The sequence below is a fragment of the Notechis scutatus genome, chromosome 4, assembly GCF_049901735.1.
Source record: "Notechis scutatus isolate UNSWTSFEM ecotype Mainland chromosome 4, rNotScu1.2, whole genome shotgun sequence".
Taxonomy (NCBI): Eukaryota; Metazoa; Chordata; class Lepidosauria; order Squamata; family Elapidae; genus Notechis; species Notechis scutatus.
The window spans coordinates 62,772,912-62,788,232 of NC_142012.1; the positions used below are offsets into that span (position 1 = coordinate 62,772,912).

Consider the following 15,321-nt stretch of genomic DNA (forward strand, 5'->3'; position numbering starts at 1 on the left):
GCGTTTATAAAAGCAAATAGAAAAGGAAGGCCTTACTTTTTTTTTTAAAGCATTATTTAAAACACAACACAGGGTGAATATCTGCAAAATGGTTTGCCACCTCTGCAATTTTCATCCTATTCTGCCCCAAACAATGGGACAGCTTCTATTATTCAGTGTTCCTCCCTGTGGATACAAATCTTCTTTTAATGGACTTTCACTGCCGTTTGAATTAAGTTAGATCACTAAACTTGAACTGCCTTTCTCAAAATCGTCACTCTCCAATCTGAATCAAATCTTTTCAAGTTTATTATCTCTCTTCCTCTGTCTCCTTGTGGTTGGATTTCATTGGAGTGAACTCTCTTTAATACCAGTGGTGGAATTCAATTTTTTTTTTTTTAACTTCCGATTCCGTGGTCATGGCTTGGTGGTCATGGCAGGGGAAGGATACTGTAAAATCCCCATTCCCTCCCCACCCCACTAACCTGCTTTCCAGCTCTGTTCTCCTGTACAGGGCAACAAAAGAAGACCCAGCCAATCAGCTGGGACTCGGCAGGCAGCGAGCGGGCGGGGCCAGTCAGAGGTGGTCTTTGCTGGTTCTCCAAATTACTCAACATTTCCACTACCGGTTCTCCAAAACTAGTCAGAACCTGCTGAATACCCCTTCTGTTTAATATGTTATATTAATTTCACAGATTTCGAGATCTGGTTATTAGAAGGTCTTGATAATGAAGTGGAATTAACAACTTGAAATATATCCATGTTACAGGGTTAGAATAGTTCAGAACAATTTATATCAGATTAAAAAAATCTATTACATTCAGCATTTCCGTTCTCATAGTGGCCAACCGGATAACTAATGGAAATCGAATAAGCAGGATATTATGGATTTTCTATGGTTTACCAAAGGCAATTTTGATTTCCTTTTAATTTCAAATCTCCCATTATTGTCTGGGTCCCTGGTATCTGTCAGAACGTCTGGTGTCACATGATTTATAATTAAGATATTTTTTTAATTGATCTAGCCTTTGATGATTAATTAATGATGGGGGAATGAACATTGAAAAGGGGCCCTTGCCTTATATATATGAAGTTCTTCCCAGAAAAAAAAAATTATGCCAACTCTGGCAAGTCACATCAGGCTAAACCATGCATTTTCCCTCACGTTTGTAATACACTGAACTTTATTTTATTATTATTATTTTTCTGATCTTTTATTCTAAATGTTCTTGCTGAAGTGTTTACTGAATTGAAAGGCAGGGAATTAATTACATGGAATCAACATGCAGGCAAAAAAAGGGGACACTTTTTTGAAAAATGAAAAGGATGGGGTGAATATTATCATGTAACTCTATTTATAGAAAAGGAAGATATATTTATAGGGTGACAATAAAACTAAACATGAATTTACTATAGACAGGATTTGATTTTGTCCAGAACAAAAATAACTTCACGTAGAGCACGGAACATACCATCATGCCACATACCATAGGGATGCTTAAGTTTTGGTAAATGCCAATTTTGTCACAGGAAGCGATCCTGAGTTCAAGACATCCATCACCTTATTTCTGAAATTGTAGGCAGAAAAATCTGCCTGTGTATATGTATTTTCAATATATCTAATAACTCTCCTATTTTTTAAAGATATATTACTTATGGAAATAATTCCTTACAGGCAGTCCTTGATTTAACCACCATTCATTCAGCAACAGTTCAATGTTATAACATTGAAAAAAAATGACTTACCAGTCTCGGTGACACAATCAAAATTTGGGTGTTTAGCAACCAGAAAGTATTTACAAGAGTTGGGCCATTCCAGAGTCATGTGATTGTCATTTTGTGACCACCTCAGCTAGCTTTCAACAAAGCAAATGGAGGAACAACCATATGATTCACTAAACAACTGCAACGATTCACGTAACAACCATGGCAAGAAAAGTTGTGAAATTGCGTGACTCACTGCCTTACTTTAGCAATAGCAATTGTGATCCCAATTGTGGTTATTGGAATCACAAATTTGAGGATTAGATTGGGTTTGCAATTGATGTGTTCAAAAGGTTGCAATGGTTATTCTCTACTCATGTTCTATGAATGGTTAGCAAGTTGTCCAAGAGTGATGAGACTGATCCATCTAGAGGGAACCAGGTTGAGAAAGAATATCGCTTACAATTTTTTTTAGCTTTAACTTCCATAAACCAACATGGAATTCTCTTGCTGCTCCATAAATTGCAATTAATAATGTTCTGACTTCCTTTTTTTGAGTCTAACCATTGGCACATTTTGTTCCAGGCTTCATAATATTCTGTCTCACCCTTATCTTTAATTTCTAATGATAGTCTGTCCATCTCTGCACAGACCAAAATTTTCTTTATTATTTCACTTTCCTTGGGGATATTCCCATTCTTCCAATTTTGGGCAGACCAATCTTGAAGCAGTTATAACATGCAACATTAAATATATTATTCCTTTACTATATTTTCCTTCGATAATTCCCAATAGGAACAATTCTGGTCTGAACTCTATTTTTTGGCCAAGCATCTCTTCCAACTATATCTTAATCTGTCACCAAAATTCTTTTGCTTTGGTGCATGACCACCACATATGATATGTCCCTAACAATGTGTTACATTTCCAACATTGTGGGGATACGTTTTTGCTCATTTTTGCCAATCTTGTTGGAGGTAGGTGCTACCTGTAAAACATTTTGTATAGGTTCTTTGTAAGAAGTAGCCAAGGTTAGTTTCCTATTTTTTCCCCATAACTTTTGCCATTTATCTAATTCGATATTGTAACCAAAGTTTTTTGCTCATACTACCATTATTTCTTTCACTTGTTCCTCCTCCATTTTATATTCCAAAAGGTATTTGCAATGAATAATGGATGACATAACTTACCAGTGACAAAATATAAACCCTTTTTTCTTCTTATCAAGGGGCAGACCTGAGTTAAAATTCTTTGCTTAATTGTCAGCTAAATTTGTACGCACTTGAGTTAATAATTTTTGATAATACTTTTTGCTTCCCTGCAGACTTCATAAAATATTTGCAAAATATTTATTAAAATAACAGGCTGTTCCAAAACCTATGCAGGTTAAAGAAACAGAAAGATTCTCTGTTTCTGGATAAAATACAAAATTCAACATGAGCCTTATAATCATAAAGATTAACTGTCTGATACACTTTTATCTAGTATTATATGTTTGCATGAAAACGAGAAAACATTCATGGTTTGATACCAGAAATAGAATTAGATGTTTTGATCACACCGTAAAACAATTGTTTTGAGTCTTTTCCCAAGTTTCCAAGAAAAGAATATAACTCTCCTGTAGATGAACTGCCAAACATCATTGAATGTTCACAAAATGGTTAAATATCAGGCAGAAATCAAAGTGACATTTATTCATCACTGGGGTGAGGATTTCTATGACCTAAAAATATGCAAACATTTATGACCTTAAAATTGTTTAAATATGATCAATTAAAAATGACTTATAAAGCAAAAATATGACAATCCGATCTATGCTTCTCAGTGTACTGTTGTGTAGCAGTCTCTTCCTTTATGAGGCTAATATCACTTTTAACTATATGAAGTGCCAACCTTTATTGTAATGGAATGTGTGTGTGTGTAAACTTAAAACAATTCTAAATTTATTGGTGTGTTTCAGAAATCATGATACTAGCAGAATAATGTCCAATTTTATTTTATTTTAAAAAAATTGAGAAATACATTTCCATAGATTTTCATTCAATGTGAATGAGAAGAATATTACATCTATCAACACTGAAATATTTTATTCTTCCTGAGGAAGCTTCACATTTTAGCAATAATAAAGTATAATCTGTACAATATATTAATAATAGTTTTCTCATGTGCAGAACTGGGAAAATATTGCAATAGAAACATACACAATTTTCTTGGAATATGTGATTAATATCCGTGTTTCTATTTCTGTCACCTGACTCCCTTTAACTATCCGACAGATAGTTTTAACACTGAGTTTTATTTTCACCTCTTTCTTACAGCCAACTCAAGTCACATCAGTATTATTCTGTAAATTTCTACATTTGTGAAATATATGCATGTCTCTGTTTTTGTAGGTATACACGTATAGGCACATATGCATACATTAGCATGAAGTCTCACTTAAGCAAGATATTTAATGCTTATGTGATTTATATGAATGCTTTAAGACCAAAATTTACAGAATGTTAGGTCAAATTGTAGTGTTCACTTAGAAACCTCTGCTACAGAACCACTGCATATTGCAGAGTAATTCTTTAGGATGGCCTTTCCCCATACTCCTAGATGTCTTGAATTAAACACTTAAAATTTCTCAGCCCATATCTGGAAGGTCCGGTTGAGAAGCCGAGAATATAACAGGGTTTCTGTTTTTGATATATCCTCGGCTTTATGCAGAGAATATCTGAAAAACATTCAGCTATATATATATATCAAAAGCATTCTGACATTCAGCTAATGAGATCCCATTATTCAGATACCACAAAGGAAAAAAGAAAAAACCCCATAAAAGTTCTCTGCCATTTTAGCATATTGTGCAGAAATGACTGCATCTCTACAAAGGATGAAGTGAATCACTCTTCAGCAAAGTCTCTTCACAAATGAGGAGAGTGCGTACATGTCCAAGAACAATTTTACATTTGTTCACAAAAGGTAATGACAGAGGTACAGTAAAAAATCTTGCACATCATATTAAAGTGCTGATTTCCAATAGCTGATGGAACTTAAAGAAGCTTCCTACTCCATCAAGTTTTTTAAACTTTCAACCCACAGCAACTTTAAGCCTTTTTAAAGAATATTTAAATTTAAGAAAACATTAACGTTGGCTGGGTAACATTTTGTATATTTAATTAACTATAAGAACAATGTTTTTATTCCAAGTATATATTTTGGCTTCCATTCAGCCAATACTGACCATATTCTTTTGATGTGAAGTACCATGGGTCAAATGGTAGTAAGGCAAGTAAAATTTGTATATTTAGATTTACTCTTTGTAGTGATCTAAAACATTGATCATCACTACTTAACACCAGCCAACATTTTGTCACATCTTTAAAATTAAAATTGTGCATATTGCTTTTGAAGGCAACATTTGTTTAAATTTATTCTGATTTTCTTTATTAGCTTTTATTTTCTTTATTGGCATCAACTGTGGGTTTAAAAATAGGATGGGTATCTCCGATGCTTTTCTCAAAGAGAGCAGAAGGTGTAAACATGTTTGGTTTTTAATCTTCTTTCTCTTGAGATTATTTTTCTTTTAAATTGTGATCTAAATATTTTCTTAGTGTCTGGATATGGCAGAGAATGGAGTTTGGGAGACTTACGCTATTTCACAATCAAAGACCTGCTTAGATGATTACCTGATTAATGCCTAGCGTACCCAGTGTTAGCATATATACGTGTGTCTAATGGGAAAAACCAGAAAGCCTTAATTCCATCTGGGAACCTTAATCCCATCCACAGCTATCAAATTTATGAATCAACGAAACAAGGACTTTGTGGGAGATAAAGGAATTCTGAGGCCCACGTTCTTTTGACTCGGTAGTGGTATGCTATCGGTTCAGACTGGTAAAGCCGAACCGGTTCCTCAGACGATCAGCTGATAGGATAAAAGAAGTGACAAGCGCATGGGTGGGTGGGAGAGTCACTCCAGACTTTTCATTTCTTCATCCTCTCAGCTGATTGGTGCGTTAGAGACACACGCAGGCATGTTAGGGGCGCATCAGGCGCACACACAATCACCCACTGAACCAGTAGTGACCAAGGTAGGAACCCACTACTGTTTTGACTGGTTCTGGATGAAAACATTGCAGCCTCCATTCTTCCAGCTACTGCTTGGCCAGCCTAGTTGAATATGATTTAGGCAAGTGGTGTGATACAAGAGAGAAAGAGTGTGTAGAAACAACTACATACTAAAATCAATATAACTTCATTGTGGCTTTAAATGTTTCTGTGCTTATAATGGAACCATGACTGCCTCAACACTCTGTTGAAAAGTAGTTGGTGACCATATTCAGGTTTCTTGCTGTCAGTCAGGATTGTGGGATCTCTGTGCATAAACAGCAGCGTGAATGTAAAAGTTGGGGACAAATAAGGGGACTGTGGGCATGTTGGCATCCTATAAGCTCTTGGTTTTAATGAGTAAAACATTGACATTACAAAACAGTATTGCTCCTCCAATTGCTGAAGGCGCAAATCCCCCAATATATAATGGAATGAGACAGCAGGCCTAGGAACACTCCTGTCTCTATATAGCATTTTTCTGGATCCATATCCAGATGGATATATAGTTCTTCCCCTGATCTAGAATAGCAGCTGAGTTAAGGCGCCTGTTCATCTCTTCTAGAAATCTTCACATCTATGAAAACTCCCAATTCTGATGACAGGATGAACAGATAAAATAAATTCCCATATATGCATATTCCAAGTAATGGAAATTCTTACCCACTAATATTGCTCTTTGGCTGATCTCAATAATTAAGCAGTGTCAATCTTAGATGGAAGCCACCAGAAAATGCCAGAGCTATGAGTTAAACTGAGAATTCATAAAACAGTTCTGGAAGAAGGCAATGGCAAATATTGTGCTGATTCTATTCCCAGAATTTAGGCAATTGGGAAGAATCCTTACTTTTTAAAATAATTTATATTCTTACTCAATGGTGGGATTCAATTTTTTTTTTTTTACTACCGGTTCTGTGGCTTGGTGGCATGGCAGGGGAAGGATAGTGTAAAATCTCCATTCTCTCCCCACTCCTGGGGGAAGGTTACTACAAAAGGTTACTCCATTGCCTCCCCACCTCACTATCCTGCTTTCCAGCTCCGTTTTCCTGTGCAGGGCAACAAAAGAAGACTTAGCCGATCAAAGGCAGAGAATAGATGGGGCGGGGCCAGTCAGAGGTGGCATTTGCCGGTTTTCCAAACTACTCAAAATTTCCACTACCGGTTCTCCAGAACTGGTCAGAACCTGCTGAATACTCCACATTCACTGATTTAAAATTTGGTTCTGTGTTTCCAAACCAGAACTGTGAAATGGTTGGCATTTTGTGCTACATTTTTGTCACCTTTAAAAAAAAAGTCAGAAGTGTAATTCAACCATTTGAAAACCGAATAAAATCAACATGAGAGAGAGAGACACACACACAAGCACAATATTATTAAAGTGATAGGAATAAACTATATAAAATTGTAAATATTTGTTCTGATTTTGGAATATTATATAGATCTTCCCTTGAAATTTAACCCATGCCAACATGTACAGAATGGTCTCGAACCACCATCGATTTACCAACCCTATTGTACTGAATAGGAGTTACATGATGCATTTTCATATTTCCGACAGAGCTGAAGGTCATGATAGATTTAAGCTTTGTGCTACATCCATCTATCCTTATGTTGTTATGAAACCTGTGTACTGTCAGAGATAAATGTATACAATTTTTTAGAATTCAATTGACAATATATCAAACAAATCTCAATATTTTGTTTCAGGTCAAAAAGCCTTAGTTCCAATAAAGTTTCCCGGAACCTTAAGATTATTCATTTTTAAGTCAAGAAGAATCCTTGTGCTATCTCACTTTTTGCAACTCCTGCCTCAGCCAGGATGGTAGTGGTTGTCCCAATTTGTGTAGAAGCTTTGATAGTTCCACATTGTGATCTCTGTAGTAGCTTGACAGATAAGCCCTGCACTGGTAGATACAAAAGCTGACATTTTATTTAGTGAAATAATGCAGTTGCCTTATTTATACTTCTACCTTTCACTTATTTGAATCTGAAAAATATATTTTCTTCTTGTATAAGTCATTTTTCAAAATAAATATTAATAGATGACTAACAAACACACAAATATTCTTATCGATCTACTGGAGATTGCACACCAGGAAATAAGATGAGAAAATATACATGATTTCCCTTTTGATTTTAGGATCTAGGTTTCAGGTTTGTGCCCTTTTTAAAATATTACACTTGACTTATAAACTGTTCAAGAAGTATGAAATGCAGCCTTAGAACTTCCTTTTCCCAAACAACTTTCCTTTTCCCATTTTTTGAAACAGTTCTGTCAATACTCTAGTATGAGCATGTTAAATATATATTAAATCTGCCAAGTATCTTGTGGGGTTGTGGCAGGATAAAAATGAAATAAATGCATTAAATCAACAATTATTCTAAGCATCACTTTTCAGCTAGTCCAGCTAATATATTTTAACACTGAATGGTTTGACTTTCTGGTTTATAGGAAAGCCTCTTTGGCACATGAGATTCTATTTCTTTGAATCTTCTTCATTTTTTTCACAAAATAAATATAGATGCAATCAGCCTCAGTAGAATGGGAGTAGATTATGCATTATTAGCAAGTGAGATCAGATAAAATTAATTATTTCCGCTAAATACTGTCATTTTTAATGACAATTCATACGTGGTTGTGTCATAAATGAGTGCAATCCAGTACCAGTAACATATTTTTAACTGCAAGAAATTTAAAGGGCAAAATGTTCGCCCATAAAATTTGTTGTTATCTTAAAGTAGTGGACTTTATCTATGGTACATCTAAAATAAGGGTTTACCTCAGAGTCCATTGGAGGGTATTTTCTCCCTTTGCTTTTTCCAAGACATTTTGTTTTTCCCTCTTCCAGAAGTTGACACCAAAAACCTTTGTGAGAGTCAAACCTGAAACATATACTACATTTAAACTCAATAAATGCTTTTCATTTTCTAGTTAGGCAATAAAATGTTTCATTGCTTTGTCTGCCTAACCTTGTCTATATGACCTCTCGATGGAATTAACATGACTGCAGCCAGTAATTCAGCCAGCACTATCTTGTTCTGTCCTATAGGAAGGACATTATTATTACTCCTCATTCATATTTTTTAATGGAGCTTCAGAATATATTTGACAGAAGAAACAAAAAAAAAAAAGTAGAAGAAATGTAAAAAGACGCACAAGAGAAATCAAATGAGACAAAATATAAATCTACACCTTAATGATTGAGCATATGATTTTCACATTTTAGGTTTAGTATCTGGAATCTCCAGAATAGAATAGATTTTTTTTGCCAGAAAGTTCTTGCAAAGACAAGGCAGATTAATAATCTGAGTCACTATTCTTCCAATTTGGCACAATGTTATTAAAAATATAATATACAAAGTAACAGAAAATATATTTTAAAATTTCTTAATCAAAAAGTTTGGCACATAGAAAACAGATCGTGTTATTAATTCTCAGGATCTCCCAAGTCAAGAAAATTAGATCGTAATTTTTTACACACATATAAATTGATCTTATGTACTTCTATCTTCCATAAATAATTTACAGGTTGTGATACATACAATTTTCCCAACATTCACATCTTTGCATATATATCAATGATTATCATGCTTGATGCCAACATGGGATTTGATATTATATACAGTATTGGCTTGATTTGCATATTGTACTACGTCAATGATCATCACATTTCCGGAAAGGAATAAGTAATAAATTATCTTTGCCTCCTCACAAACACAACAGTGGGATGCTTAGGACGATCACTGTGTGTTCTAGGTTTACACTATCTTGTTGTATGGATTATTTTTGTAACAAACTCGCACCACATTTGGTGTCATTGATTTCAACAAAATTGGTTGGTTATTTGCTAGATTATAAACTGAAATAAGGATATCCAAGGCTAAAATAATTCAAAAAAGTAAAAGTGCTGGAATGAAAGAAGAGCTTTTGAAAAAAATTAGGGTTTTTTTTAAATGGAAATATTCTAACAAATAATTTTGCACAAGAAAGACAAGCACTGGGTTTAGATGCAGCTGGTAATAATTCACAGTATTTCAGGTTAAGAGCTCTGAAGTAGAAGAAGGAGAAAACTGAACAGAACTGCTTCAGAAGTGAATTTGATCCATTTTCTCTTTAAAATCAACTTCATTTCTTAGTAAATAAAGTCAATTTGCTATACATGCTGCAACAAAACAAACAAACAAACAAACAAACAAAGAAAGCACAGTTGACTCAGAGGCATGAAACAGAGCTAGGAATGGACACCATATTATTCTGAGTGTTTCTTAGGAGAACCTATACAAGGTTATCAATCTCATTTTAAGGACAGGTGAGTAAATGTTTTAAGTTCATATGGTCTCTGTAATTATTTATTACAGACCTATTGGATGGCATGTGACTGGCATTAGTATTGTATTTTTCTATCAAAGGAAAAGAAAATAAGTTTCCATTCTTCTTGCTTTTGGATGAAAAATCTTTTGCTGTCAGTGTGGGGGGAAAAAGCATGTCATTCTATTTGCTAGTTTAAAAGGCAGAACCAATTTACTGGATGCAGTCCTTCCTTTGTCTCACATTCTGCCCACTCTGAAATAGTTCACTATATTCATTTTAAAAGAAGATTTATGGAAATTCAATGGTGGTGAATAGTTGCTAGTGTTCTTCTGGTTTAATAGAGTAGTCTTTGAGTAAATCCCAAAATAGAATAACGATTTTATCAAATTAATAACACACTTGTTATGAATCATAATAATTTGTTATTCATTGATCAATATATTAATATTGTTTCCTTAAGAATGTGCTTCTAAGAGAGGTATAACTTTCTGAGACAAAGAGTTTTTTAAAAATGTTTTAGAGAGAAGAAATAAAGAAACAATTATACTATGGCTTTTAAATAAGATAATTGACCCAGGTGTGTGTTCATTTGTATATGTAGCCATGTACACTGTTCTTTTATTATTCCTTTTTAAAAACACAAGTAAAACAGAATATTTTTAATCATGGTTTCCTCTTTGTTCCAAATCTTGTAATCCCAATTTCTTAGCTTAGAGAAATAAGTATTAATTATACACTGCCTGATTCAAACATAGTTTATATGAAGAGATAAAATATTTATGCATATTTTGATTTATCAAGCCAAGTTATAATTGTATGAGTTGCTTTGTTCTCAAAATTATTTATTCTGTACAATTTAGTTGTATATATTATATTAGACCAACAAATTAACTCACGTTAGAGCTTCTGAATAATTATAATGAGGAGTAACTCCCAGAAATTTCTGCACTTCTTCCATTACTATAGCTGGGTCATTTCTCAACTGCTGTCCATCAATAATTAGTAACTGGAAAGAAAGAAAGAAAGAAAGAAAGAAAGAAAGAAAGAAAGAAAGAAAGAAAGAAAGAAAGAAAGAAAATCAACAATCCTGCATTCAAGATTTTATAAACAACAACTTGAAACTCATTTTTTCACATATGTGAAGTGCAGTTCTAGAAAGGAAGACACGTACAAATTGAATAAGGTTTAAATCCATTCATATTTATCATCAATTTTAATGATTTGAATAATGTTCATTTCGTTACATGAAATTGATCTGAATTGGAAGCTGCTTGATATGCACTGATGACTGAGATCAATGATGACTGAGAAATAAAATGTGGTTTTTTCCAAAGATACTTTTCAAAAGGCAACTGGACTTTCTTGAATATGATTGAGCAGCTGCGTCCAGTATCTAAAACAACTGTGCTGAAGATTTGCGACAGCTGAGGGATCAAGCATCAGTTTCAAGTCTACATTAGTTAATAGACAGTGGGATATGTAGTGTGTGAGCCAGATACTGTCTTAAGTGGAAGCTATAGGACCATGATGGCGAACCTATGGCACGGGTGCCACAGGTGAGACGCAGAGCCATTTGTGCGGGCACACAAGCCCCAGCCAAACTTGCCTGCACTGCACATGCGCACACCTCCCAGCTGATTTTCGGCCCATTTATGGCCTTTTTCGGCCTCCCTGAGGCTCGAGGGAAGCCTCTGCAGCCTCAGGAGGCCGAAAAACAGGCCTTCCAAAAATATCGGAAGTGCCGAAACGGGCCTGTTTTCAGTCTCCTGAGGCTTCCCTCAAGCCTCTGGGAGGGCAAAAACGGCCTCAAAAGGGCCGAAAATCAGCTGGGAGGTGCATGCATGCGCAGTGCAGGTAAGGGGGCAGGACGGGGATGTTGTGCGCACATGCGCAGGGGTGCTGGCGCATGTGCATTGTTGGTGCCGGCACGCGCATGCGCTTTTGGCACACCACCACAAAAAAGTTTGCCATCACTGCTATAGGATGACAGCAATGAAAAATTGCTAGTAGCGTGCCTAAAGCAGCAACCTCCAACCTTTTATTCCGTGAAGAGAAGTTTTTCCACGGACCAGAAAGGACGTGATTTTGTGTGCTGCCTGAATCCTGAGGATGGGGCTTCACTTGTTTGCACGGACTGGTTTCTGGCATGCCACGGACTGGTTCTGGTCCGCGAACCAGGCGTTGAGGATCCCTGTCCTAAAGCATAAAAACCTCATTAAGCTGGCCCTGCTTGAAACAGCTAGAATTTCAAAAGGATTAGATCAGGGGTCCCCAACCGCTGGGCCCCGGACCGATACCGATCCGTGGATCATTTTCTATCGGGCCGCCGGTTTGGTGGATGCCACCATCTTGTTTTGACGAGAAAGTGCTTCCGGGTGAGCTTTTCCAGTTGGAAAGCGGCGTTTGGGTCCTGAAGGAATCCTCGCGCCTTAGTTTCATCGAGGGGGGGGGGCGGCTTCGAACGAAGAGCCGTCCCGATGGCGGAGGAGATTAAGAAAGCACAAAAAAGCGCAAAAAAGGTACAAAGGAGGAGTTGAAGGTGGCGAGGAGAAGCGGGGGACGGCTGACTGGCCGTCGCTCAGCTCGCCTTGCCTTGTCATGTGTGCTGATGCCGGTACCGGGCCGCGGATCATTTTGTGATGCCGGTACCGGGCCGTGGCACAAAAAAGGTTGGGGGCCACTGGATTAGATAAACAAGAAGTTTTCTTTAAAAGAGAGAGGGAAAATTGAGTCTGTCATGCCAAGGAATGTACAGATTGCACAAGGGCGTATCATTCATGTTTTGGACAATCTACACTGATATGCAAATTCATGAAGAGCAATATTCCACATAATGGACTAGAATGAATAACTAAAACAAAGGGAACGGATACAGCCTGGTTGGGCCATCTTTAGATCAGCTGCAGTCCCTGGAACGCTAGCTCACACCACGGAATACCCCCTAAACTCTGAAAGGACAATTTGCAGTGGAAGTTTTGCTGAGACAATCTATTGTTCTGGCCCAGAAAAACAAAACAACAACGACTCATGAATACTAAAAATTCTGCCACCTCATTAGATTCTGACTAGTTTGAAATGTGACACTGTTTACCTGATAAGGTGGGAAATAAGTTAACCATCTTTCTAGGTGAATGGCATACCATCCTGGTATCAGACATTTCTTCTGCAGGATCTTAAGTTCAGACGAAGCATGGTGTCCTGCAGTAATCACTTGATAAAATGTAAATTTTAGAGCAGCTGGGTCTTTGTGAAATCTTTGGTGCTGAAAAACAAATTTAAGGATGTCAACTATAAAGCAAAGTTAGTTTAAGTTCGGAATATACAACTGATCCTTCCTTTCTAAGTATTCACCTTCCATGTAGCTACCGTACCTCTTTGATTCAAGGCCAAATATGAAGCAAGCATTTTGCTGGATTTAATACTGTGTTTCTCATATAATAAGGCTGGGTCTTATTTTTTTTTGAGCCCCGAAAAAATGGCTAGACCGTCTTTTTGGGGGTGACTTAATTCCCCCCCCCCTTGCATCTTCGGGTGGGCGGCAACGGCTTGGATGTTGACCTCGGCGTTGGTGGGGCACTTCGTATCGGGGTCAACGCAGGCAGCACCATATCCGGGTGTGCCACAAAAGTACTTCCTAACGGCAAGCCCCCCCACCATTCCCCCCCATTTTGCATGTTTTAATATAGGCCTTAATTTGGGGGGAGGGGCTTAATTTCATTTTATGCCTATAAAACATGCTAGGACTTCCTATTGGGGGAGGCCGTATTGTTGGAGAAACAGGGTACTAACAAGGATATATACAGATTAATAGCAATAGTAATAGCACTTAGACTTATACACCACTTTACAGTGCTTTACAGCCCTCTCCAAGCGGTATACAGCATATTGCTCCCAACAATTTGGGTCCTCATTAAGCAGTACAAAAGAGGACAGAAGCAAAAGTATATAAAATATAATACTCATATTTGTTTAAATGTTTTTAAGCATAACAATCTGGAAGATCGATCCCGGTTATTTTTTTTTTGTATTTTAATTCTTGAATAAAAAAATAAAAACAAATGATTAGATTATTTCATCTGATAAAGACATTTTATTGTTTTTATGGAATCTTAGCAAAATGACACATTTTCTGTTTTGGTGATAAAGCTTTCTCTTGCTTCATGTTTTGAAAAAAAATGTTGACTTCTGTTTGCTAAGCATATATTTATTCTTAAGTCGTAGCAGTCAGTTCTCAGTGAATGACTTACTGCCCAATAAACATCTGAATTACAATTAAAGGAGGAATCAAAAAGTTTTCCTTGACAGTTTTCAAGTCTATCAATTATGGACTTGTCAATAATGGTCCATACTTCTGACTATAATTGTGGAACATAATGAATAACAGAAGCAAACCATCATAATTAATCATACATACATTTAGAATCTGCATTTTGTTAAAATGTGTACCTGATACCAAGAATATGCTCGATCTGATGGATCAATGAGAATAGTTATGATTTTTGCCTTAGGGATTAAAGAAGCAGCTCGTTTAGGGGCTTCTTCAGAATGAAAATAATTGGCACTCTTCTCGAAGAGAAAATCGGTGGTTACATTGGATGGTGTAGGAAAGAATTCCATATACCTACAAAAAATGAAAAACATTTTAGTACAGCATTATATGGGGGGGGGAGAGTTCTTCTGGGCATATTAAAGCTATTTTTCTAGCAAAGCATATCATTTTTGCTAACTTGTATATATGTGAAGCCAATTATAAATAGAAGATTATCAACTGATTTTCAACTTTGCAATTCTCTGCCTTTGATTTGGTTTGAGTTACATTTAAATTTGTCAAATTCAGCTGTGTAATCTTTATGACAAAGAAGCAGCAAGGGGTTTTACATCATAACCTAAAAATCTGGTTGTAACTTTGACATCTTACAAACCTAGTTAGAATGAGTAACATATATTGTAGCTGTGACGTGATACAACCAAATTTTCCATTTATTTCCAGGGCTCTTGGCATTGACTCAAACAGTATTTACACAATTGTCTTTACAACTATCCTTGTTAAAAGTAAAAGTCTATGGCATAGAACTTGTCCTCAAAATGAAAATTGAAAAATATCAACATTTGCTTTCTTTTTTAGTAACATTTTCTATTTTCATTTTATGGGTCTTGTAGAAATATGACTTATATATGTTAGTGAACTTGACATAATAAAAATAACTTGTTTAAAACACCATTAAGCTATA

At 36.0% G+C, this 15,321-nt stretch overlaps 1 protein-coding gene across 4 annotated transcripts in view; it reads right to left on the reverse strand.

Moving 5' to 3' along the window:
• Positions 1–5,622: 5,622 nt before the first annotated feature.
• Positions 5,623–15,321, reverse strand: part of LOC113417978 (bifunctional heparan sulfate N-deacetylase/N-sulfotransferase 3) — a 77,758-nt gene continuing 68,059 nt past the window's right edge. Inside the window, exons 10-16 of one of the 4 annotated variants that reach the window (XM_087963635.1) lie at positions 14,681–14,711; positions 14,537–14,593; positions 13,182–13,352; positions 10,987–11,096; positions 8,559–8,661; positions 7,572–7,677; positions 5,623–7,058 (exon numbers count right to left, since the gene is read on the reverse strand). In XM_087963635.1, the coding sequence (XP_087819761.1) occupies positions 6,988–7,058; positions 7,572–7,677; positions 8,559–8,661; positions 10,987–11,096; positions 13,182–13,352; positions 14,537–14,593; positions 14,681–14,711 (649 nt within the window). In that variant the 3' untranslated portion in view covers positions 5,623–6,987. Of the gene's footprint in view, positions 7,683–8,558; positions 8,662–10,986; positions 11,097–13,181; positions 13,353–14,536; positions 14,712–15,321 lie in introns of all 4 variants that reach the window. The other 3 variants (XM_087963633.1, XM_026676602.2, XM_087963634.1) reach the window with 3 other exon arrangements.